We start from the raw sequence: 26320 nt of genomic DNA, 5'->3' as shown, positions 1-26320 counted from the left end.
CCTCTGTTTTTGTGACACCCTGTAAAATAAGAGTCCCTGTCATTAGGTCTTCTTGGGCAAGAGTTATAATTTGTGACACTGTCCACTTGTGCAGAGGTGCAGCTCCACAGCTGGGAGGAAGCATCAAACTGGGAAATGGGAGTAGCGAAACAATGGCAAAACCAGCTCTTTCTACACTCCAGATATTTTGCAGCTCTTCCTCATAGATAAGCCAGTCTCAGTGAGGCAGAAGTAGCAGTTTGGTACCCCTAAGGGCCTGTGTGGGGCAGAGAGGCCACAAAACATCGAGTGGGGATGATGATCCTGCTGGCCTTGGCACGGGGGTGAGGAATGTGAGGGTTTGGGGATCCACAAAGAAAGCTGTGGCAGAAGGTAGAAGATGGGTGGTGATAATGTGCCTTCTGCACTCCCAGTGACATCCTGCCTCCCTCACCCCACAAATCCCCATCTGGGGTTGGTGCTGGGGTTCCTCTGCTTTGTTCAGCTGTACACAGCACTACTACAGTAGGTCCAAATGGAAGTTTTTAGCCAAGTGGTTAGCAGTGGTGCCTCTAGTTCCTGGAAAATCTAGGATTTCCAGGTGGTACCCCAGACAGATATGTGGAAGGCCCACGACTGGACTTGCACCATCAGATGTGCTTTGGCCACTGTAACTTCATCTTACAGAAATAATCGGGATTTTCTCTGCAGAATTTCTTTATCTAAGTCAATGTTGTATCAAAGATGCTGGCTGGCGCCTGCACCTTGTGTGCAGGCAGGAGAAAGGAGGCCCTTTCTCTCCCATCCCTGCCAGAAGTGCCTGTGCCAGTCTCCCAGGGGTATTTCACCTGGCACCAATGACCTGCCTTACATGGCACAAGCAGTCAAAATGCACCAAGTGGAGTCACAGAGGGTTGCAGGGATCTCTGCCATGAATTAAAGGATAGAAAGAACAGAAAAATACATTAGAGAAAGGAATAAACAAAGTGGGGACTCAAAGAGAAGGTAAGGGAAAAATAGATAGTACATCCCATGTTTGGATGAAGAAATCCAGAGCTCTCACTACCACAAAATAACACAGTGTAAGCCCATGCAGTGACTGCTGATGGCTTCCTAACTTCACCAAACATCTTCTGGACTTCACACACATGCCTTAAATTGTTCAAAGGCAAGAGTGACCCTAGTGTTTATTTTTCTCACTTGGTTTGGGTTAAATCAAAAGTCTGACTGCAGTCAAGAACAGCATCCTCTGGGTAAGAAGCATATAAAAACTGCTAAATGGTCAATCATTAACAAGAAATTTGTGTGACTAGAGCAGCCATGGGTGTTGCAATGACATTTTCTCCATTTATTTTTCTTCATTTTTTCCTTTTAGAAACTGTGTAATTGGGGTGTGAGGTTTCCTACCAGAGCACAAACCTGATGGGAAGGTCTGCCATCCGTGTTGTAGAGTCACATGTAAGCACCATGGGAAGCTGACAAGATGCTAGAGGCAGCCTAATGAGCAAAACTTCTGTATTGTTAATACTTCCAGTGATTCATAAAATATTGATAGCACTCCTGAATGCATGGTGGCCGAGAGGGAGGCCACTTCACCCACAAGGAATGCAATAATGAAAGGATTCAATAGGATTTTATACTCTGAGAAGTTCCCTGGAAGAGCAAGGGCTACACTTTTCCTATTTTAATTGAATGGCAAGAATAAAAACAGGTGGGAGCACTGGAAGAAAAATCTCACTTGAACAAAAGGAGGGAGACAAGGCTGGGTTGGGCATGCTGGATATGACTAGGCTGTGAGACAGTGATGAGGGTTAAGGGTAGATTCCCAGAGCTCAGTTGTGGGCTGGGTGGTCCCTGTCAGAGCAGTAGCATTCAGCATTAGGCTGCTATTAACTGAGTCATTCTTTAATTTATGGCAGCAAGATAGGCCCCAAAAGCCCTAAATGACATCTAAGTAATAACCAGGAGTCCGGCACACCCTAAACTGTATTTTGATTTCTTCTTTTGTGACTCAAGAATTCAGCTGCCTCCTTTGCTGCAATAATAGTAACACACACACTCTTGCATTTAAGCCTGTCAGGTGTTCATGGTGAATTCATGCAGGAGAAACAAATGTGAAATGCATATCTGATCTGCTGGGAGCATGGGCTCTGAGCAGGCCTCTCCTCGGGGCTATCAGCAGCCTGAGACCTGAAACCCACATGAGCTGGCACTTGTGTCTCACCTAGCTCCTGGCTTCCCTAATCTGATGCAGATGAGTAGCCTTCCTGAAGTCACCTGGCTACTCACCTGAGCTTGTGAGCTGAGCAGCACAGGCAGGATCATCTGCTCCCACCCGTGCTTCCTCAACTCAGCTTTCAGAGTCAGCTTGACTTTGTGCAAACCCACTGACATGCCCCAAAGGACAGAAACTGAAAAATGTGGTGAGGGTTTTTCAGACAATACTGTGAGTTTGAATCTAATTTAATATCTTCATGTTTAATGATTAAAAACAAGCAACAGAGGGGTTACATGGTGCTAAGATTCATGTATACATTATAACTAGAAAATTAGTATGTACTGTACTTGTGAATTCAGCCAACAGAAGAAAAGAGCTTGGATATATGCAACCGACAATGTCGTGTATCCATTCGTGTGTCAGAGCATAGGGGGTTTGTTTCTTTTCACTCTGCAGTCTTGCTAAAATTTTGAATGCAATATTTTACTTTTCACTAGGGCACTTTAAGACAAAGTAAAGCTTTTTGCTTTTTGATTTTAACAACATATTTGCACAAAGTTAGAAAGTGAGCAATGATCAGGCTTAATATTTTTAAAAAATAGAGGCTGCAGTTAGAGGGGTTTCTTTCTAAGCTGCTTCTAGCAGGCAGCAGTTCTTCAAGTGTAGTGAAATTAGTGTTTATAAATGTTACTATAGTAACTGTATCAGTAGCCACAAGCTGGTAGACTTACATTTCTGGTTATCTGGTGAGCATCAAAATATAATGGAAAAAAAGAGACATGGTATTGTAAGGCAGCCATGCTCTTGAGGATTCAAGAAGGAACTACAGTAAAATTATCCTGACAACTTTCATCTTTGATTTTACTTTAATGGAAGCAATAAGTTTTCAGGCTTTTAAGGATCTTAAAGAATAATTTGCCTGGGCTGTGATCCTATGAACATTCACCTGTGCAGCTTCAGACACAAATGCCCACCAAGTGGCCTCAATGCACATCGGTGGAGTTATTCACCTTTGTGACAGCAGTAAATGTATTTTCAGTATCAAAACTGTAATTTATTACATGCAAATGTGCAAACTTAATGCATGTTAAATATTATCTACCTGGTTAAAGAAGAACCTGGTGATTTGGGGGGGAAAAAAAGAAAAAAAAAAAAAAAAGGAAAACATACTGGGGGATGTAAAGGTACATCAACTCTCGGGAAAACTAGGAGTCTGTGTTCAGGCAGGGATATTAAGTGGTCCATTGCAGCCAGGGTGTTGCTCCAGATGTGCTCTTTGCTTGTAACATTTGCTGCCGAAGAGGAATCGTGGGAAAGCTGAAAGCGAAACTAAGCAAGAACAGTTTCATTTTCAAGTCCGAAAGCAGAAACCTAACCGGCATAAAGAAAATGCAAGCAAAGAAAGAGCTCATTAGGGGCTGCTAACACACAGCGGCTATTTGCTATTTTGAAACGTGATTCGGACACTTTAAACAAAAATTTATAAACAAAAGACGAAGATAATTCTCTCCTAAATTCCAGAGAAACGGGATTTTTGTATCACGTTTAATTTCCTGTTAATCTTGAGGCTGCCACCGCCAAGGGCAGCGGCTCCTCCACCTTAAGCAGTCCGTCTTAAAGCGGCGGGGATGGCAGCAGCCATCTTACGGGTCGCTGTCACAGCTGCTGCGAGCCCGAACCAGCGCCGGCCTCCGCCGCCGGCTGCCCCCGGTACCCCGAGCCCGGGCAGCGGCTCTGGCCCCCAGACACACCCTGCCGATTTACAAACCTCAGCGAAATAAATATAGAAATAAGTAAGCAGGGAAAAACAACAGATCCCCTCGTTTTCATGAGATACCTCGTTTTATTCCGTTCTGTTTTCCTGTCATTTCACGAATGTGCCAGCGCGCCGTATGACACCGTGCTCGAAAATATCCCCAGGAGAAGAAGGACACCGCAGGGTTTTGTCACCCATCCTTCCCCCCAGATCGCACTTGGCGCAAACCTAGAGTTATTTTTGTTTTCCCCATGCAAGGTGCCAAGGCCCTGTGCCTGCAAGAGCTCTCTCTGCGCTGGGTCTTCCCTCCGAACTCACACTGCTACTTTGATAGTTTAGCTTTACACATCAAAGCACCGCAAATCCCACGCAAACGCCCAGCCCCAATCCGAACCCTTTAAAGCGCGGTGCCGTAGTACGGAATTGCCATTTGCGGTTTCTCACGGCTCAACCACGGCTTTTACATGCGCGCATCGGGGCAGAACCGCCGCACACCCGGTGCGCTTGCTGCGGTGCGTGGAGTGCGCTCTCGGGGGCACGACCATTTGCTTAATTTAACTTTCATTTCAAAGGTTATCCCTTGAAGGTATAAACTGACCTGCTCTCAACATTTGTTTCTGGGCGCAACAATAAAACAAGCCCCAGAACCACGGCACGACGAGCTGAGCAGAGAGTTTTTGAACTGGCCGCTATTTTAAACTGACCCGTGTTTTTACACTCAGTTAGAAATCCTCTGGGGAAAAAAGGCTGAACCCTTCAAGGTGGCCGCAGAGTACACGGTGCGGGAAGGCAATGGTTAAGCCAAACAAAGTAGCGGCACTCCGAGGGGCCACAGCGGCTGCGGCAGCACCGCGGAGCGCCCCGGGGTTCGGGACGGTTCGACACCGCCAGCGATGCCGCCTCTTTCTAGGGCAACTTTCCGCGCAGGCTCCCGGCGGGCCGGGATGGCTCCATAGCGGCTCCGCACGCAGCGGTGCCGCCGGTGCCGCCGCCCTTCCCGCGCAGCCCCCGCGCAGGGAGGCGGGCGCGCCCTTGCGGTGCGCAGCGGCGGGAGGCGGGTGCCGGCCCCCCACCCCCGCCGGCGGGGCAGGAGCCGCCCGCGGAGCGGCGGGTCCCTCCTCCCGCCCCCCCCGGGAGCAGCCGGCGGCGGCGGAGCGGCCAAGGGGAGGGTCTAAGGCCGGGCGCACCGCGCCGCGCCGCGCCGGCTGGCCGGACGGACGGGCGGGCGGGCGGCTGCCGCCGCGCCGCGGGCATGGCGGAGCCTGGCGGCGGCGGTGGCGGGGCCGGGGCGGCGGGCGGGCCGCAGCAGGGCTCCCCGGCCGCCGCGGGGCCGGTCCGCAGCGCCGCCGAGAGCCCCGGGGGGCCCGGCTCGGCGCGCACCGCGGGGAAGAAGGCGCAGCTGCGCGCCGCGCCGCGGGCCAAGAAGCTGGAGAAGCTGGGCGTCTACTCCGCTTGCAAGGTAGCCGGCCGGGCGGCCGCGGGAGCCCCTCCGCCCACGGAGGGTGGGGATTGACGGGAGGGGAGGGGAGGGAGGAAGAGAGGGAGGCGGTGGGGAAGGGCCGTGCCCTGCCACCCCACCCCTGCCGGGCGCGGGGGTGGCCCGGCTGCCGCCCGGCGCTGTCCGCGGAAGTGGTGGCTACGGCGGTGCCGGTGGATCCTGCTCCCCCCGGAGCTTTCCGGCCGGCGGCCGCAGAAATTAAACCCGCGCGCACCGAATACGGGACCGTGTGGGCAGCGCCGTCTCCCTCCCGCCCGGGGAGCTGCCCGTCCCGCCGCTCCCTCAGTCCCGCCGCTCCCTCAGTCCCGCCGCTCCCTCAGTCCGGCCGCGGGAGGGAGGCGGCGGCGGGCGGGGCGGCTCCCGGTGCCGGCGGTGAGCGCCGGGTTAGCAGCGCTGCTGCAGCGCTCCCCGCGTAAACATCCCGGGCGGGGAGCGGGGCAGCCCTCTGCTCTGCCCGGAGGTCGCGGCCCCGGGCGGGGGCTGCCCCAGCCCGGTCGCGGCGGCGGCCTCGCAGCGCGGAGCTGTTGACACCGCTGAAGCCGCTGCTCCGAGCTGGAGCTGCCGCCGTCGCCGGCAGCTCTGGCAAAGGGGCGAAGGGGCGCGGCCTCCGCGCTTGGGAAAGTTGTGTCCCCGGCGGTCACGTAGCGCCGGGCCGGTGTCCGCTGTCTGGTGCCCGAGCGGGGTCCCCTGTCCACCTGTACCCTGCCCCGGCCGGGCTCTCTGCTCCGTGTCTGCCCGGTGCTCGCATTCAGGAGCGCTACTCCTGCTTTCCCATCACAAGCACTTTCTGTCCGCCCGCGATTTTCTTCTTGGTGGGAGAAGCAGGACTCGCCTGTTTATTGTAGAGGGAGGCGGCTCGGTCAGAGCTGTCGCTCCCGCCTTCAGAGCTCTGACCGCGGGCATTGTCGCCTGTGCTCAGAGCACGGGCCGCTGGCTGCGCTGCTGCTGTCAGGGCAATTTCTGGATGCACAGCGGGGTTGACATGTTTAGATTGGCAGTGCTGATGTCAGATCCTCTAGTAATGCTTTCAGCTTTGAGAGAAGCTGTTTGTTCTTATTTTCTCTGTTCTCCTACTTCAGCAGATGGTAAGTGAAAGGACAAGCTAACAAACGAGACGCAGCATCACTGTACGGCTCTGTAGTCCAGTCTGGTGGTGTGAGCATATTTAGCTGTATGCTGAAGGCATGGCGCAATGCTGCCGTGGGAGGGCAAATTACGGAAGCCACACATTGCAATGTCTTATTTGCCTGTTTCCACATGTGCAGGCACCTACACTTCAGCTCTGGTGCATGTATGGGACAGTGTGAGATTACACCGGTGCCGATAAGGTTAAAGAGCAGCTGGTGCGCTTGAACTTTGCAACGCTGCGGGCAGAGTGATATGGTGTGAAGCTTTCCCAGTGATGAGTCCCCTTTGCACCCCTTATTTTAATGTTAACAAGGCTGGCTAATAGATGAAGCTGGTTTCGAAGTGTGTAAATTTTTCATGGGCTGTTAGGGAGGTGTGTGTGTGTGAATTGCTTTTTTTCTTCCCTGGTTGGTGCTTTTTTTTTTCCTCTGATGCACCTCCAGATGATGTTTTTGAAGGTGAAAGCCTTCTCCTGTAGTGCTCTGCCCCGTAGAGGTTGCTGTGCTATAGAAAAGCCTTATCTCCCCTGAAACCCTTTTCTTTTTGGGGGTTCACCAAAAAGCTCACCACTCTTGCAGGTGATCTGTGGTAAGGGGCATGAGCACCTTTTGTGAGTGGAGGAGGGCACGCTGTGGCCTGCTGTCAGCTCCTCTTTCCCTCCTGCAGGACGCTGGTGATGGGGCACAGAGCAGGAGCAGCTCCTATTGTCAGTGCTCTGCTGGGTGCCCTTGCTGGCCCTCGTCTGTGACAAGTCTTGGATGCATGTCCCATTGGAACTGCAGTGATGAATGGAGCAGGACATGTGGCCAGAGGGTCTTCCTCCTGCCAGGATATAGGCACAGTTCCAGCACTAAACGCTGGACTGCGTTCAGATTAAAATTGCTGTATGACTTCTGTACAGTAGTTCAATGGCAGGCAGCTTGCTTTCAGATCTCATAACAGAAGCAAGTAAGCAGACTGGAAGCTCCTTGTAAGCTTCTCCTGTGGGATAAGGTGGGAAGGATGGTGCGGGGTGGAAGAATGTTCTATTTTTCTTCCCAAACACCTGGCAGGTGCTCCAGAACACTTCTTGGTTTGTAACATTAGTGGTTTGCCAGAAACTGTAGCCTGGAGAAGCTGGTTTGCCAAATGTAGCAGTGCAGTTTGTAACTTTGAACTTTTTCTTACTTTGGGTTGCAACTTCTCTTCCATTGATTTTGCATTTGTGTGTGTGAGTGCAAAAAGAGTGAGAGAAGGCAAACACTCTCACCATCTCCAAAGGGAGCGTCTGTTTTCATTCAAGTAGTGACTATACATGGATCTTATGTAAATCTACATGGAGCTGTACAAGTTGGAGTGATAAAATATGTAACGGCATCCTTAACGTCAATCACTTTCTCCCACGGACGTTTAATTGCAAAATTCAGTATGCAGTACTTATTAGGAGCTTAACCTCAGAGATGCTTGGAGTAAGAGGCAGGGAGCATCTGTCTGCTAGGGGTGAAGAGTCACCACACAAGAAGGTGGAGCGGTCAGTGACTGTGCAGAGGGTGAGTCTCACGGGTGACAGCAGAAATGCTGAGCAGAGGAGAGTAAAAGGCACTGCTCTGGGGCGGGGGCTTGGTCCCCAAGAAGGACCTCCTGGCCCTTCTTTACAACCCATCCCTTTCTGTCATGTGAAACATGGGCAAAGACTGCTGGTAAATACATACTTGGTGTGCACGTATCCTGAGCAGAATGAGCCTGAAGTTTAGGGAGCTGAGACTAGAAAAATGTGGGGTTTGATAAAAGAACTGGACAGGAGAGTTGTAGCAGCGATATTCAGTGACAAATCTGTTGAGCTGCTCCACCTGACTTGTTCCTCTGTGGGAAAAATCAGGATGGAAGGCATAGAACAGGCTCTTCCAAGTAAAAAACCTTAAAAGCCCAGCTCTGAAGGAGGAGGGAGGCATTCTGAACAAGATATATACATAATAGGAGTTGGTACAGTTTTCATGACTTTTGGAGGTACACAGTAGTGCTGTGTGCTGTGAGGGGTTTTGTATTTGGCACTTGCTCTATCTGTGCATGTATGAATGGCTGCATACATCATTTTGGTTTTGTCCACTGTGAAGTTGAGCATTAGGCATGCGAGCTTTCAGCACTTTATATAAAAGCAGCACTGTGTGACTTACACACATAAATATATTTAATGAAGGTGTAGGAGGAAGTCTCCTCTGTACTTTTTTCCCCTATTGGTTTAGATTATATGAAAATACAACTCTTTCTCCAGTCTCACTGGGAGCTTTTTCTGTAAATAAGGTGAAATATGTACTATTTTAGTACACCAAGTTTTCTGTAAACTTGTTTATTTTTCATTATATGTATCTTAACAGTAATGCCAGGGTGTTTGCAGATATAATGAGAACTCGGTAGCCTAAAGCACTTGCACAAGGAATGATACCTCCTTGAAGAAAAGCTTTTTGCTTTAGGTGAACAAACTAGACAGAATGAGAAGGTTTGTGATGAGATGACTTGGCCAAGGCCCTGCAGCAGGTGAGCAAGGGCCGATGTTGAAGTAAAATCCCAGCTCCAGGCTCAAGACCAGCTGCTCATCCTGTCTTGAAGCACTTCTTCCCACTGCTCATTCTAGAGTAAGCTCTGGTTTTCCCACACATAAAAAAAGGAGTTCATAAGGTAAACTTGTACCACAATTTCCATTATAAACTATTTTCTTTCCTGATTCTTATAAGGCAGATTAAGATGAGGCCAATTTGGCCATGTTACTGCTGTGTTCTGTATAGTGGAAGTACAGCTCCTTGAAGCTCAACTCGAAATGTATTGTTTTCTACAAAAGTATAGGAGACAAAGAAGACATCCAAAGCTTTCTTATCACTTTCATTGTGAGGTGAATCTGTTTTATAATGTCTTACAGGCCCTGTTAAAGCATCTTCCTTTAAATAGGAAATCTACCATTAACTTTACAAGATAGGAACTGGGTGCTTATTAATAAAAGCTTTATATGGTAGCCTACTTCTCTTCTGTAAGTGCAACTGGAAAGTAGAAGGAATGAAATAATTGATCTACCAATAAATGAAGAATATGCCCTTTAAGCTGCCCATTAAACTGCTTACTTTGTATTGTTAAAGATAAATGAGTCAGCTAATCTCCTGATACATATGAGTGGCTCTTTGAGTAGTGTCCAGCTGTTTGGTTCTTGGGTACTGGGCATATGAGTAGGAAGAATATATTATTTAAATTTGTCAATGTACTTATTATCATTTATGTGATACTCTTTGATGAAGTCACCATTTTGAGCTTGCTGCCAGCAACAGGAAAAAGCTTAAAAGGTATTTTACACAGCTTTTGTGATGGGAGGAAGAAGATGTTTTCTAGTGTAATTATACTTGTTGGAAATAGAGAAGATCTGTAACATTCTGTGTATAATCTGTTGAACCTGCTTTGCATCTCAATTACCAAATAGGGTAACCTGTATAATTTTAAGCTGGAAAGAAAAACCCTGCACAACAGTGAACTGAAACTCAGATTTAGAACTGTTGGGGTCTTTTACCTTGTAATTAAGTTAACTTGAAGTTTGCACATTCTCAGGCTTATTTCACTATCCAGAAGGGGAAGGGATATTTTAGTCCATAGGTTATTATTTTAGCATTTTTGGTTTATTTATTATTTAAACAGCTGAAACTCACCTAAAAGGGGCTGAGATATGTGCAATATTGTAACTTTCAGGTGTTTCTTTTTTAAATAAAATACTGATAATTTGTGTTAAAATGTTCTGTATTTTTTCACTCTCCATATTTGACTTATCTGTGTGTTCAGTATTCTAAAGGAAACGATAACTTTAGTTTGCCTAGAGTTGCAGTTTTCACTGCTCAGAGCTAGTGGACAGTTTGATTTCTCCCACTGTAACACTCCACCAAACTTGAAAGGTGTTAAAAAGAAAAGTGAAATTGTGTCATGCAGTACAAAATATACATAATTTCTGTAATTTTGTTTGTTTGTTTGTTTTGTTTTTTGTGGGGAGGGTGGCAGGCAACAGCATGTAGTTGTGTTTTATTTTATTATACTCATTCAATTTTATTTAAAAACAGGAATGAAGGTGTGGTGTTCATGATCCCTGGGCCTGCAAAGATGACAGTCATTACTTTTAGGCTTCATTAGGGCAGAAGTCCCCCTTGTTCTACAGTGGATTTGTCAAAGCTGTGCAGATGTCCCAGAAAACGAGGCTTCAAGGACTGGATGTGCTAGTTCAAATACTTTTCCTTCCTTCCCTCAAAAGTGTTTTGGTCTTAAGTTTTTGCAGAGGTGAAGTCATACTTTATTTTCTAATGAAAAGCAGATGAGTGACATTAAAAAACAAAAAAGGAAGAAAGGAAAAAGCCAAAGATAGTCAAAGAAAGGATTGAATGAGCAAAATGCTGTGGAAGATTTAAAACAACTCAGCCATTTAAGCCACTGAGGAATGCACATTGCATATTCACTGCAAAATACTTGCACTGTCAACATCTACAGTGAAAGCTAAGTTTTAAAGAGGACCTTTTCAGGTTCTGTTTTGCCTTGGTTAACAGAACATTTATGATGATTCTGGTGTTTTATAGAGATTAACCAAAAAGACCCACCCTAGTGGTTGGTTGGTTAAGGTCTCTAGAATAATTTGAACAATATCATTTAACAGCTGTTGCAAAAAGATCTGTCGAGGAAACACCAACAAGAACAGAAAAAAAATTGCCATTGAACATGCTGGTTTTATTCTTCTGTGGGTGGGTTGATGTTTATTTTTGTCAGTTTAACTGAGCTGTTACCACGATTCGTACATCTGTTTGCATCTTTGCTGTTAATTATGGTGTGACACTAAAGTTTACATAGTTACTCACTGTTTAGAGTCTTTTGGCTTGATAGTAAACATTGCTTGGTGAGCTTCTGTGACATACTGCTTCCACTCAGAGAAAAAAAAAAAATAAATCACAAAAGCCTTGTGCCTATTTTTAGGAGGGAGTTCTGGATATGCTTCATTGTGGCATGATTTAAGGCAATAATGGTGATATGTCAGTAATTTACAGTGTTGAACATTTGTCCAGACAGCTCCATGGGAAGGGTCAAATCTTATTTCCCTAAAATAATATTCAATCCTTTTTTGTTTGACAACTCTTTCACATTTGTTTCTTGCATTTTCTTTGTCAATAATCTCATTTCCAGACTTCTTCCCTTTTTTTGTTGACAGTTTCTCTACCTCATATTAAATGCAAAACTTTCATGGCAACACTGCCTTTCTCACATTTTTAAAGCAAACATGTATAGTTTATTTGGCATTGGTTTTGCATTGGGAAGCTAATTGAAAACAAGGGGTTTTATGTCATCTCCCAGATGTTCGGAGTCCTTGCAGTGGGGCAGTCTGTGGTTTGCAGGTATCAATCACTGAGCTCTCAAGTCCATTTAGCTCCGAGAGCCTCTGGGGCTGGATGACAAACACAACTGGCTCAATGCCTGTGAAACTGCAAGAGACGGCTTCTGCCAGAAAATTACACTTCAGCTCTCTGCCAGTCATATTACTCACAGAAAACACGATAGGAAAAGAACATAAACTTCACCATAAATCTTTTCAGATTGGAGTTTATGAGACTTAAAAAAAATAAATTTGTTTTAATCTTCCCTTCGTTTCGTCCTGAAGCCTCGCTAATTTCACTTTATAAATGCGTGGGTTGGCAGGCGGTCTGCACCTTCTCAGTGAGTTTGGAGAGCCGGGAGGTTCAGGCCATGCAAGCTGTCCCTTTTTCAAGGGAAATGTGCGGAAATGGCTTTGCTGGGCACTTGCAGGTGGATTTCTGAGTCATGCCGGTGCCTATAGAAAATGCTGCTCACAGCCCTTGGTGCCTGCCAGGCAGAGGCCAGGGCAGCCAGGGCCAGGAGCCCAGCTGGATAAATGCTTAAGCCTCAGGGATGGTAAAAACATCATGTGGTGCTCAGCAAACTGCGGGCAGCAGTTCTCTTGGTTCTCGGGTTACTGAATATTGAAATGAGTTTAAAAGAACAATTTACCAGCCATTTACAAAGCTGTCAGTGTTAAGAGCTGTCAAGCTGTGATCCTTTCTGCTTCTCCAGGGTTCTTCTTCCTTAGGTAGGATGGGATTTGGAAACTTAAAAGGAAAACGAAATAGGTTCCCGAAATAGATCACACTAAATGTATGCAGAATCAGTTTTGAAAAATGATACATTAGTGCTGCATATATTACCATCACAATTTTTCCTACTAAGATTGTTTCAGCCATAAATATTATGCAGCAATTGGCATACTTTCCTCACTGAGGTCTCGGCAGTGCAATTTCATGAGTATCTTTTTACAACCCAGTGCACAGATATCTCTGAAGAGTAGAAAAGCAGGCTTTCTTTCCAATCAGATCTTCAAATAGGAGCACGAATGAAGTTAGAATGACCAAATATCCAACTTTTGGATATGCAGGAGAAAATCCCCTCCTGTAAAGCTGCTCTTTGGATAACTGGAATCGGTGCTTTGAACTACTGAATGATTTGAGACACAATTACCAAAGTCACAACCTTTTCCTTCATGGTCTTCCCTTTTAGCTGCATTCTCTTGGTGGTTGTTTGACACTCAGTGAGCCTAAGTAAACTTCCTAGGGAAAGCAGCAGGTTGCTGTGGAAGTGTCACTGTCTTTGGCATCTGCTGCTTTTGTGGCCAAGTGTTCCTTGCCTTAGACAGCCTTCTCCAATAGTGCATTTATTGTTTGGTTATTTCAGCATTAGTTAACCCTGCCTGGCTTGTCATGGGCTTGGTTTCAGCTGTGTGTGATTCCTTGGTGCCCGTGGAGCTGATGAGGCAGTGACAAACGTGTTGCCTCTTAGATAACCTGCTTATGTTTAAATAATTAAACCTGTCTCGGTGGCAGGATCTGTAAATGCTGATTTACTAGTAGATATTTTAATTTTTATTCAGTAGAGTGAGGGATTTCTGTAAAGGAACTAGCCAGGGTTCGTTATGAATTCTGCTTACCAAACTGTGTTAATCTCTCTGCGATAGTATTCTAGTTCTGATCATTTCCAGAAAATAAAGGTTAATAATGTGGTGGATAAAAATGCAAACAAAACAACAAAACTTTCCCCTCTTCTCAGCTCCACCCCCCAAAAAAAAGAAAAAGAAAAAGAAGCTTTTTATTGCTTTTGAAATATTTTTTGCTGGTTCTTTTTATTGCTTTTGAAATCATGCGGTTTCAGCAAGTTCCCGTGTTTTCTGGCGCTGACCGATATCCCTTTGCTTTGCTTTCAGGCCGAGGAGTCCTGTAAATGCAATGGCTGGAAGAACCCGAACCCGCCTGCCACGCCGCCGCGGGCCGAGCTGCAGCAGGCAGCGGTCAGCCTGGCCGAGCCCTGCCGCAGCTGCAGCCACGCTCTGGGTGAGCCCCAAAACCACCGGTCAGGGTGCCACGCCAAGGCCTAGAAACGGGAGTTACTGTCAGGTGGAAATAGCTTAGATTGAAATATGGTTAATATTTTAAAAATATGGTTAATATGGAAATATCCTGAAATTTGTTTTATTGGAAAGGAACTCGGGTAAGGTGCAACTTCTAGCAACGCTGACATTCAAAGGTGCTAAAATGCAAAAGCACCGTTAAGCTACCTGTAATAATTTTAATACTTTGTCTTGCATATACCTTAACCTTACACAGCTTTACCTGCCAGCTGCCTTCGTTACAAAGCGAATGATTCTCTCCTTTAGGCTGTATTATGTTTCTTTACTTTAGAACAATGTATAAAATATTCTTGAACATCACTATGGAGGTGCTCCTACCTGCTAAAAGAGCTTTCTTTCCTTAGTCACAGAAAATAAAACTACCTGCTAAAAGAGCTATCTTTCCTGAGTCACAAAAAATAAAACTAAAATTAAACATGTACATCTTAGCGTGGTCTAAGTTATTGTGCAGACAGCTTGCATGTCTTGGAAGAAACTGCTCAAAATCCACTGTTAAATACTGTTGTGGTTTCTGGTTTTGGTTTTCAGACTTAAAATAAGTAACAATTTGTTACCCACATAGCCTGAAAAACAGTGCTGAATCACTGTATTATTATTTTAAGAATTTATATTTTTATCCAAAATAAAAGCTGATGTCTGTTTCTGTATTTATCAGAATCAGAGAATAGTTTGAGTTGGAAAGGACCTTTTAAAGATCATCTAGCCCAACCCTCCCGCAGGCAGGGATACTTGATGTTAGATCAGGTTGCTCTGAGCCCCAGCCAACTATAACGTAAATGTTTCCAGGGATGGGGCATCCATCACCTCTCTGTGCAATTTGTTCCAGCATTCTACCACCCTCACTGTAAAAAATCATTTTTCTGGTATCTAATCTAAACCAATCTAAAGCCACCAGCCCTTGTCTTGTCACTACATGTCCTTGAAAAAGTCCCCCTTTGGTTTTCTTGCCAGCCACCTCAGGGTCCTGGAAGGCTGCTCTAAGGTCTCCCTGGACCTTCTTTTCTCTAGTCTGAACAACCAGAAGTGCTCCAGCCCTCAGATCAACTTCATTGCCCTGCTCTCAACTTGCTCCATCATAGATCCACATCCTTTCTAGCAAATACTGAATAAAAATTCAGCTAAAATAAAATTCAGAGCTAGTTGAAAAAAAAACCAGTTGCTGTTTAATTTTTGTTGCCACACAAAACTTAGGACAATGAAATAAAAAATAAAAAAGGGAAATTTAAAACCTTCACAATATATCACTTATTATTTTACTTTTTTAAAAAAAAAATTGTACTTCGAATGGAATTTTTTTTCCTTTTTTTTTTTTTTGCAGTACTCTTTCTTATTACATGTGTTTTCATGTAATAAAACTCATTACATGTGATTTAATTCTAGGCTTTTCAGCAGAATTTTTTCCTGATATTCAAAATCTCTGAGTTTGCCTGCAGAAGAAGATTAACAAATGCATAATATTACAGAAAATTTAGCCAAGTTAGTTTTGACTTTTCATCACACAGCTTCTCTGTGCTGCTTCTGTTTGTGCAATTAGAGCGGCTTGTGTTACCCATCCCTTCCAATCCTGGCCTTTGAAGAAAGAGCTTTTTTTCTCTCTTTTTTTTTTAAACTTTCAAGGTGTGTCTGTCAGTTCTCTGTTCTTCAGCAGAATTTGTGGATGTTTTGTATGAGAAAAACTTGGCTCTTCTAAAAGATGGGCCTGGTTTTGTCTATTAAGAAATATTAAATCATTCTTTAGCTAGGAAACCAGGGAAAACCAGTACTGTAAAACCAGAAAAAGTATTTTATAAAAAAAAAGTAATCTATTTACAGCTCTTTTTAGAAAATGCTTCTGACTGCAGCTAATGAGGAAGATGTTTCATGTAAAATAACTGAAATGAGTTGCTGTGTTCTTCCTCATACTGCTGGAAAAATATGCCTTTTTGCCATATTTTTCAAGGTAATTTTCCTACTCATCTCCTCTAAATTATTGTATTTCTGCTGAATACCTTTAAAAGCAGATTTACCACAAGGTGTGTGGGCTTCACATTAGCTGTGGTACTTTTTTTCTCCTCAGAAAGCCGCTGAAGTAACAAGGTAGAAATTTCTGTGCTGGTTAAATGTGTACCTGATGTATTTTTTTTTTTATTTTTTTTTATTTTTTTGGTAGAATTTAATTTTTCATCCCAAGGTACTCCTACATACTACCTTGTTTGAGATTTCTGTTTTTGGGGGTGTGGCTTGATCTTCAAGCCAGTGCAGCTTTTGGTGCATAAATCTATTTGATTTTGTGTATTATTGTCTACTTATCTACAACTTATATTCATCCTTTTGGTGCTCAGTGCCACAGTTTGGCTCAATGTGGTTGTTCTAATGAATATTTTTTTTATTTGGGTGATACATCTTCTAACACTGTGACAGGATTAGATGCTGGGACAATTCACTGTCCATGTGCTTTATGGTGTTGCATAGTCAGAGACTATTCTCTTTTCTATTTGATTGTTTCTCCTGTGTTGCAAGGTGCATTTTTTAACTGGTAAACATTGTCAGTCTTTGATCACTTTTAAAACTAGTTGGTTAATGTGCTAATACACCATATACACATTCAGTCTCTTTTTTCCTCCTATCACTGTCTTCAGTTCCTGCTATGCACCTTCACATTTGGGTATTTCTTGATTTTAGTGTTTTGAGATAGGCTGTGGACATGTTCCTCGTTAATCCATTTTTTCACCATTCCTAATTTGTACACTCCAGTGCTTGTTTGCTGGAGTTGAAGGTCTTCCTATCACTGAGCCTTGTTCTTTCTGCTTGCTTTTCTGTGCATGCTCTAGCAACCGATGCATGTGATACTTAAATTTCTTTTCCAGGCATAACAGCAACGGAAGAAGGGTGTACCAGTTGGGCAGTGCATGTGATTGTGATTGTAACTCTAGTCAAGAGTGATGCAGTATCTGATGCCAGTGTACTAAAGCTTTAATTTTAATAAAACACTTACTAATGGCCACAGAGTTTGGGAATGGGCTGTGAACATCTGAAGAAAGATAGTTTGTTGACCTGGTGTATAAGCATTGGTGTCTGGTAAATGCTGGTAAAACACTTAACTTTTAGATTCAGTATGAATAATAATAATTCTCTAGCTTAATAAAATGTTTAAACACCACTAAGTAGTCATGGTTCAGTATTGTTATGGAAACTGCATAGAAATGGCTTCTTATGCTGATGTTTTATTCATTTGTTGAAGGCAAGGTTTCGTTGGTATGTTATCAGCTTCTAATGCAAAGCTCCTCTAGGAGGATGTTTATTCCTTGCAAATGATCAGGACAAACTGCTGGGAATATTAACCCTTCATACCTGCCTTAAGGACAGAAGTTAAATAATTTTATTCTGCCCAGAATACTGACTATTTATCCTCAAAGGAAGCTCATGATGGTCACGTGCCTAAGACACTATATTATAAATTTTCATTTAAGTGGAAACAGTTGCTGACATATTTTTAAAGTTCTGCATTACAGTGCACTTTTTACTGGAAGCCAAATAAAGGTATTAAATTTAAATGTTTTTGTATCATACTAAACTTCTCAAAACAAACCATCTTTGCTGGGTGGCCAATAAATGTGATCACTTTCAAGTCAAGTGTTATTTTTCCTCACTAACTCCCCAGCTAAGGAGTCAGATTTCTGTTAAAAAATATATGTTAATCTTAAGAAGCAAATATAGATAAAATGTATTAAAATATAAAAAGTTAATATGCCCAAACTTAAAAGTATTTTTTTTCTTTCTTTGAAAGGATATTTTCTTGTCCTTTCTGAGGAAAGGATATGCATACCATCTACATTGGCCTGGAGTCAGTAAGATCATTGCTTTTTGTAATGCAAATATCTTCTTTTTGGGAGTTGACTTTTTGTTTTACACTGCCTTCCTTCTTCCCTGGGCCAATTTTTCAAGCCAGCTTGAAATGAATGTCCCGATTTACAGGGAGAAACCTCAAGCTTTTGAAAATTACAGATGTGAGACTGTATTTACCTTTGGAGACAATAAAAGGGAGTTTGTCACTTGGAGACTGCTGAACAAATGAGCATGTACAGTCTGCAAAATCTCTGTTAATACAGTGTGCACAAAGCACAGTTTGAGCTTACATGATACAAAAGCAAGGGACTTAGCCAATAACGCCCAGTTTAAAACAAAAGGTCATTTTTTGGGACTGGGTTTTTTTCACTCTTCACAAAATAAGGTGATGCTTACATCTGGATTGCATAATTTATGGAAATTATGGATTTATTTTCTTAAGTCAAGAAAACTTGTCTCAAAGACATAGCTCCAGGACAAAAATGTATGTAGTTATTTATATAGTGCAATGTATTAATACAAGCCTGACTTCTGTAGTCTGCTTAAGTGTTAACAGATGATGTGATTCCAACCAGCTGCCATTCCTCTGCTGTGGAAGTTACCACTGCTGGTCAACCTTTACAAACTGCTCTGATGTGACACAGGTTTCAGTTACCTCAGATAAGATGTGTTCTGTTTAAGTAGGTTATTACAGGATCAGTGCCTTTACAGTTACGGCTTAGCTGGAGATCTCCTGAGCTATAGTTGTGCTATGGGTTCTCTCAGTAGCCTTTTACAAGTTTGGGTTTTTATTTTGTTTAGCTGCTCATGTTTCTCACCTGGAGAATGTGTCTGAAGAAGAAATGAACAGGCTCCTGGGGATTGTGTTGGATGTGGAATATCTGTTCACCTGTGTCCACAAAGAAGAAGATGCAGACACCAAGCAAGTTTATTTCTACCTGTTCAAAGTAAGCTGAACTTGTGGAGTATCTTCTCAGATTTTTCACTTTCTCACACATAAGCCAATTTCATTGGTGCTCAGGTGTGGATTGACTTTGTCTGCTGAGACAGTTTTTCTCTGGGACAATGCGCTACTGAGTAACTGTGGGCTGGACATTCTGGTACTTGCAATATACTGATTCTTATCCCAAAAGTCATTCAGGTGATTGAGGAACTGACCCTGGGTCCTATGTATAAACTGCAACCTTCTTCACTGACATACCAGGAAGAGTCAGTTGAGACATGAATGGTAACTTAGCTGCCTGCATTTCCTCAGAGAGCCTCCTGTACGCATTTCAGAGAAGGTGATTTCACAGTGAAGTTTAGTTATTACAGATTCAGATGGCTGAACAAGCAGGTATATAGCCAGGAGAATTCCAACACTGCTCACAGTGTGTTGTACCCTTGTGACTTGCATCAACTCTGTGTATGAAAATACACTAACTTTTCAACATTTGTGTATTTTTAACAGCTTTTGAGGAAGTGCATTTTGCAGATGGGAAAACCCATAGTAGAAGGATCTTTGGAAAGTCCCCCATTTGAGAAACCTAGCATTGAACAGGTAAAGAGTCAAAATGTGTTTTTTGTTGGTGTGTGATGGATTTTTTTCTTGTTTATTTATGTATTTTTTAAATTTTATTTTGGTGGGGGTTTGGAGGCTTTGTTTGGGGATTTTTTTGTGGTTTGTTTTTGTAAATGTAAACACTGGTTTTGAAACAGGACATTTTTTTAGGCACTTTGCAGATGTTTCTGTGTTCTGCTTAGGATAAAATAGTGGGCTATAAATTGCTGTTGGTTCTCCTTTTAGTATTTGTACAATAGTTACATTATTTGGCTTCTCATCGTTGGTCTTATGCTTTAATGAAACTGACTTTTTTGTGGGTTTAGAGAATTAACTTGAAATGCTACTTTTATGTGGGCAGTTCTAATCATTCTTTGTTCCAAGTGATGAAAAATGCCTGTTGAAGTTTTGAAATCCAATATTAAAATGGCACTTGCCTTCTGTATATCAAGAAAAATGTTACAGTCCAATTCAGTGAGATCATAGCCTTCTCTTTCAAAGGGTGCACAAGAAAAAAACCAAAGCAGAAACCAAAGAATAATTGAGGCTTTTGTGACTCTCAGTAGATAAAGAACATATGACAAATTCAGTTTTTGGTTAAGCAAGCTCCTAAGAATGCACTTCTGGCAGACAAGTGGGCCCATGAACTCCAGTGAGACTATGCAGAGGCTCACATACCTCCCTGACACAGGAGCTCAGTGTTTTCCCATCCAAATGATGTTCTATTGTTAAACAGGATAATTTAACTGTGAAGACTGCTATATTTATTAATTATTTCTTTGCAACTCTCCCTTCTTATCATTTAGCAAGATCAAACCACTTTATTGCTGAATTTCTGAGAAGTCTTCACTTTAAGTTCTCCTTTAGTTTGAATATTAAAAAATGTGTTTGTAATCCCCCTAGGCTCCTTAAAATATACTATTAAAAAGGTTTTATTCAATGCAATTTTTTGTCAAATTCTTCATAATGTTCAAGTTGCTTAAGAAAATAAAGCATAGGGATAAAAGAGTAATTCTTCTTACAGCTTATTTTGAAATAATTTTCCCTTTAAAAAAGACCAGTATTTACAATTCTGTTTTTAGCAGATCAGCCACTCAATCAAACAAAATTATTTGCTAAGCACTAAGTGTTATAATGGTTTATAAAATATGTGTTGCAGCAATTTTAGTCACCCATTTTAATCATGTTCAGTAGATTTTTCTTTAAACTGGACAGTTTCCAAAGTGCAATGAGGAGACATGATTGTGAAGTATTAAGACTTCTTGAAAAAATAACATGATTTGTAGACATAAATTTAAGTAGAAGTCCATAAGCTCTAATTTATTATTGGCAAGTAGCTGGAGAGGTGATAGTTGGTTTATGTATAGATGAAAGCCTACCAGAACTTTCTCTGTTTTCTGACTTTGAGAAGGAGGGAAAAAGGAATTTTTTCTTCTTTCCCTCTACATCAGCTGCTGAGAGTAGGTTAAAAATACCTGGATGTACCTCCTGCTGTGTACACAGGTACCAGCCTGTGGCATCTGCATGATGCTGAGCAAGGAGTTCATGGTCTCCGATGTTTCTTTTCTATCTCATGCAATGCAATTTCATTATAAACATAAAGTGAGGAATGTTTGGGGATGCTCCTATAAAAATTATGGATAAAGTATTAAACAGAATTTTCTTACTTTTCAAGGGTGTGAATAATTTTGTGCAGTACAAATTTAGCCACTTACCCTCGAAGGAAAGGCAAACAATAGTGGAGCTGGCTAAAATGTTTCTGAACCGCATTAACTACTGGCACCTGGAGACGCCTTCTCAGCGAAGACTAAGATCACCCAATGATGATATTGCGGGGTATAAAGTGAATTATACCAGGTAATGCTGCTTTTGCTTGTTAGGAGTCTTCCTTACAAATAGGGCATGTGCAAACATCAGGAGTACACCAGTGTCTTTATGCCATAGATGGATCTTGTGAATTCTTGCAGCCATGGATTTAACATGAAGATCTAAGGGTTTTAGTGTGTCTGTATCAGTTTCATGTGCATCCTTGGGTCTTGAGAGATGTGCTTTATCAGCCAAGAGCAGGGAGTAGAGGCTGGAACACTTGTATCTAACAATGCTTTTGCAAGGTCTGTGTTTGTGAAGCGTTCTCGGTCTTCTTAAATATGAGCTTCAATTAAGATCCCTATTTATCATTCAACTTAAAAAAAAGAGAGAGAACATGACATTTAGCATTGTAAATCATCACTGTTTGAAACCAAATCACAGAGGAGTTATAAAATTAGACTAATTTTGCAAGTGCTTGAATGCTAAATGGGGGACAGATATTACTAGGTTCCTTAAAATTATGGTTCTTGTTATGACCATTTAATGAGCTGTTAGAATTCAAAGTCATAACTTAGTCACAGGAGGATTAAGAGCTAGGATAAAAAGACATGTCTCTATTTTCTTTTTCTCACAAGAGTAGTGCAGTGCCTTTTTCAGTAAGCAGAGTGAGAGCAGTTTCAGGGTCCTGCCGGTCTGGCAGCAGGTAGTTAACCTCTGTGTTCTCAGGAACGCCCCGGACATCTCTGCTGGCCGAGGGGGAGCACCACCTTCTGGCAGCTTTCCTGGTGGCCTTTCCTCTCACACACCTGCTCTCCATGAAGGAGAACAGCAGCAAACCTGGTGTGAGTTGCGACTCTGGGTAGTGACAGAGAAGACTGCGCTGTGTCTGTGTCTGACCCAGATGTCCTGTCACCTTGAATAAGTGCCATAAAGCACACTTGCAATCCATGGTGCTCCTAAGACCATGTTTGGTGGGCGTTTGACCTCCATTTGTTTGTGATAACCAGTGTCAGCCAGGGGTGGTAGGAGTTAAATCTTGTTAGGAATTGATAATTGGTTCTGATTGGTGGCTTTCTGTTGTTAATTATTTTGTCACTTGTGTTTTCTCAGCTATCCTGCCCACAGTCCCTAAGGTCCCTCCCCAACCCAAAGTGCTCTTCCCATCAAATCTCACTTGTCATTGTGAGCTTCTCTCCTCTGTGTTGTCTGAGGCATTGCTCAGGGTGCTGCTGTGCACCATGGGCATGCCTGAATTTTTGCAGTCACCAATCTCATTTGAGAACCCGAGGATTTGAATGAAACCACATCAGAGTTTCACATGCATTCTTGTGTTTTGAGAGCTGTGCTTTATCGGCCAAGAACAGGGAGTAGAAGTCTGTGAGCAGCTCTATCTCACAACTCTTTTGCAACTCATGTTTGCAAAGATTAAAGCGCCAGAGTTTGGGAGAACATTTTGAGACAGGCTGTACTTTGGATTTGGATGAGGAAATGTGTGCAGGATCCAGCACAGTATGTTTGCATCCAAATCCTAATATTTTCTTTTCATTGCTGGAGCTTTCCAGCAATGAAATAATGGTTGTGGTCTGATTCTGCTGAAGCTTCAGATACCAATGACTGTTCACTTACACATAGATATCAAAATCTTGTTTATAAGATTAACAGATATTGTGATCTACATAGGCAGTGTATTCCTGAGTTATCTCTTTGGTACCATAATCTCTTTTCCTAGAAAAGAAACATGACATCCTGTAATTTTCCTTAGTGCAAAGCTTATTATGGATGGAGGTACTGGTAACAAAAGAGTAATAAGATAGAGTATAATGGGAAGGAGCCAATTGGTGGAAATACAGGCCAGGAACTCAGTTGGATTGGGATGGAGATGGAACTAGTCAAAATTGTCACCCATTTGTCCTCTGTGTGAGGTAAGGTAGACTTTTAGAGGGTAAAACAGGCTATGCTAAGCATCTTTGGAGCAAGAGATGTGTGAGGGTGAATGAATGAGCTGTGGAGAGAATCCCTGACATACCCATGAATTTTCTATAATCTGTGATTACTGTCTGGAAAAAGAGCACTTTGTGTAAACTAGACTGCAGAGAAAAAGAATATATGAAAACTTAAAAGTACTTGGTTGTCATTTCTGTAAAAAAATGGGCAATATAAATGCTGCTTAACTCTGTCCAGCCTGGTAGTGGAACTGATTTATATGGTCATATAGCTCTCAGCTGCATTATAAATGATGTGGGTAGTGGTTTTATTGCATTAAGTCGTATGTTAGATGGTGATAATTACCTGGCTTTTTTTTCTCTTTACAGGTGGCTTTGTTACTGCAATGTCCCTCAGTTTTGTGACAGTCTACCTCGGTATGAAACCACCCAGGTTTTTGGTAGGACATTGCTTCGCTCTGTTTTTACTGTAATGAGACGACAACTGCTGGAGCAGGCCCGGCAAGAAAAAGACAAGCTTCCTCAAGAAAAACGGACACTAATCCTCACTCATTTTCCAAAGTAAGGGTTCCCAGTGTGCCTGCCTCCAAAGTTAACCATCAGCTTCGTTGTGGAAAGGGAGAAATTACCTGCAGCTTAAAATAATTTCTTTTTATTCAGTAGCAACTAGACCCTGCAGCTTTCTTTACTGCCATAACTTAGATTAGTGTATTTTATGTACACAAATGCTTGCTTTGTTTTATCCTAGGCCTTACTTTATGAAAAGAATTATTCGTATTGCTGGGGGATTGTGCTTTTTGCCTATTAGCAGGTACTGTAGGTCAATTACTTTCTTTTTCTGTAGTCCTTGGAAACAATGTAGGTCCAGACCTCCAAAAACATGCTTGCATCTGCTTTGGTGATGGAGCATTAAAAAAAGGGGGGTGATGTTGTGCAGAGTTTATAAGAATTTCAGTTTAATTCAATATTGTAATAGTTACCCCACCCATAGAAGAGATGGGTTTATTAGAGAGGAGTCAGTATAAAACTGCATCATTGAATCCTAAACTCATAAATTTAATACTGGGTATCTTTTTCCAGTACTGGAATGTTGATGACAATCTCTCACAATAAAACAGCAATAATAGGGGTATTGAAACATGCTCAACTTTGACAGTCCTTAATTTCAAACATTTTACTGATGGTGAAGAGGGGTAGTGATGTTGACAGGATCATTCACTGTAATGAATTCCTGTAAAATAGTGTATCACTTGAAAAATATCCTTATTTTACAAGGGCAGCTTGTTTTTCTAAGTCATACTTTAAAAGCCTCCTAACAACAAATGAAGTAAACCTACAGAAGGCCTGGTGGCACTGATGCTACTGTGTTGGGCCAGAAGATGGGTTAGAGCTGAGGGGAATGAAAAACAACATGAACTTTCCTAAGCTGAGTAGAGTAAGGATTTCTTGCTCCTACTATTATTAATAGTTTATTTTACCACTTTGAAAAATGCGCACTGTCTTTGGGGTAGACTGTTATGGTTACAGGAATGTCTGTGCTGCGTGTCTGGGAACAGGATCATGATCTGGCCCTGAAACAGATATAAAAAAGGACTTTAACACCCCATTGATGCAAGGAGAAGATTTGTGGTGGACGTAGGTGTGCATATGTCCCTGTTTTCACTGCCTTTTAAAGCCTTTTGCAGTAATTTGAAAAGCATTACTATTCACTGCAATTCCTTTTGATATTCTGCTGGGGGAAAAAAAAGACAAATACTGTTTCCAGATGATCTGTGGGAAGTATGAATAATGTTTTAAATCTTTCATGTACTTATCTGAAGCATTTGTGTTTCCTCTGGCATTGTGCTGAGTGAACCCCACAGAGGAGCTGTGTCTCAGAGCATGGAGCCTGGCACTGGCACAGGGCTCCCTTCTGCCCTGGGCTCTCCTTTTGGGCAAAGGAGCACCCACAGCTTGTGTCTGTGCATACCTAGGAAGTAGTTGCTATCAGGGCTGAAGGCAGAGCCTCTGTACTGCCTGGAAATAGAGCTTTGGCTAAAGTTGAATTTGTCCTTCTGCTCTGTCACAGATGGTCAGGTCACTGTTACAAACTTTTTAGCCATTATCACCTGTGTAGACAGCAGCAAACACAGGAAATTGTTATGGGTGTCCTACATATACAGTACAAGAGTCTGACTTGATCCTGAAAATCCCCATCCCGTTGAAGGAAGTTTTATTCATCAGTCCTGTTGGTTTCAGCTGAGCAGTTTCTATACATATAGATGACTCCAGAGAGTAGAAATCCATGTCAGCTTCTGGTCTGAAAACCTCTTTTGTGCAACATAGGATAAGCAGCTGTCTTGCTGTTGGGAAGGAATTGGTGTATTAGCCCTGAGAGGGTGAGTGTGCTGGAGAGTCTGATCTGTGGAATAAAATAATACTAAGAAAGGTTTAAAATTGTGCTGTTTCTGTAACTGTACCAAAGTAAGGTTAAAAATACTGTTAGGCAAGCACAAACATGGCAATTAAATGTTACAGTGGGACACTTAAAGGAATGAAAATATCTTTCTAAGAGCATTGTTAGTAACACTGGGATTTTATCAAAGGCAGATAGCAAATGCATCTGCAAAATACTGGTTTATCAAAACAGACATATTTTGCCATCATTGTATAACATCAGTCAACTCATAACTTTCTCATTAGTGGAGTTTTGCTCTGTAAAAGTAGTTTGTAACTGTCTTTTTCTGCACTTGCAAATTAGATAACTATTGCTTGTAATCAGAGGCAAGGTTTTGTAAATGAAAGCACTCTACTGAATTGTGGTACTTCATGTCTACTCTGGCATGTGATTTTTGCATGTGTGGGGTTTTTTTTTAATAGCATTGGCCAACAGCATTTTCTTACTGACTTAGTAAATGTTTTTAATTTAAAAACATTGCAAGTGTTTATTTTGAAAAAGAACCTGTTTGGAATGATCCCATTAGTTGATATTTTGCCTCATTTTGTGCCTAGGTTTCTGTCTATGCTGGAAGAAGAAGTGTACAGCCAGAATTCTCCCATTTGGGATCAGGATTTCATGGTGTCTAGTTCCCGAACTGGCCAGCTGGGAATCCAGACAGGTAATTTGCATTTAGTGATGGGTAGCACAAATGAAAACTGCATGAAACTGCGTGATTTAGGACTAAT

The 26320-nt window shown here is 42.7% G+C and overlaps 1 protein-coding gene across 1 annotated transcript in view; it reads left to right on the top strand.

Moving 5' to 3' along the window:
- The first annotated feature begins 5205 nt into the window (after positions 1 to 5205).
- Positions 5206 to 26320, top strand: part of KAT2B (lysine acetyltransferase 2B) — a 40719-nt gene continuing 19604 nt past the window's right edge. The window contains exons 1-7 of the mRNA XM_086851863.1: positions 5206 to 5412; positions 13835 to 13961; positions 18665 to 18810; positions 19314 to 19403; positions 21079 to 21260; positions 23525 to 23716; positions 26147 to 26253. Coding sequence (XP_086707989.1) covers positions 5206 to 5412; positions 13835 to 13961; positions 18665 to 18810; positions 19314 to 19403; positions 21079 to 21260; positions 23525 to 23716; positions 26147 to 26253 — 1051 coding nt within the window. The remainder of the gene's footprint in view (positions 5413 to 13834; positions 13962 to 18664; positions 18811 to 19313; positions 19404 to 21078; positions 21261 to 23524; positions 23717 to 26146; positions 26254 to 26320) is intronic.

This window comes from Cyanistes caeruleus, chromosome 1 (assembly GCF_971803275.1).
Source record: "Cyanistes caeruleus chromosome 1, bCyaCae1.hap1.1, whole genome shotgun sequence".
Taxonomy (NCBI): domain Eukaryota; kingdom Metazoa; phylum Chordata; class Aves; order Passeriformes; family Paridae; genus Cyanistes; species Cyanistes caeruleus.
Note: the sequence above shows the minus strand (reverse complement) of the source record. Positions and strands in the feature narration are given on the sequence as shown.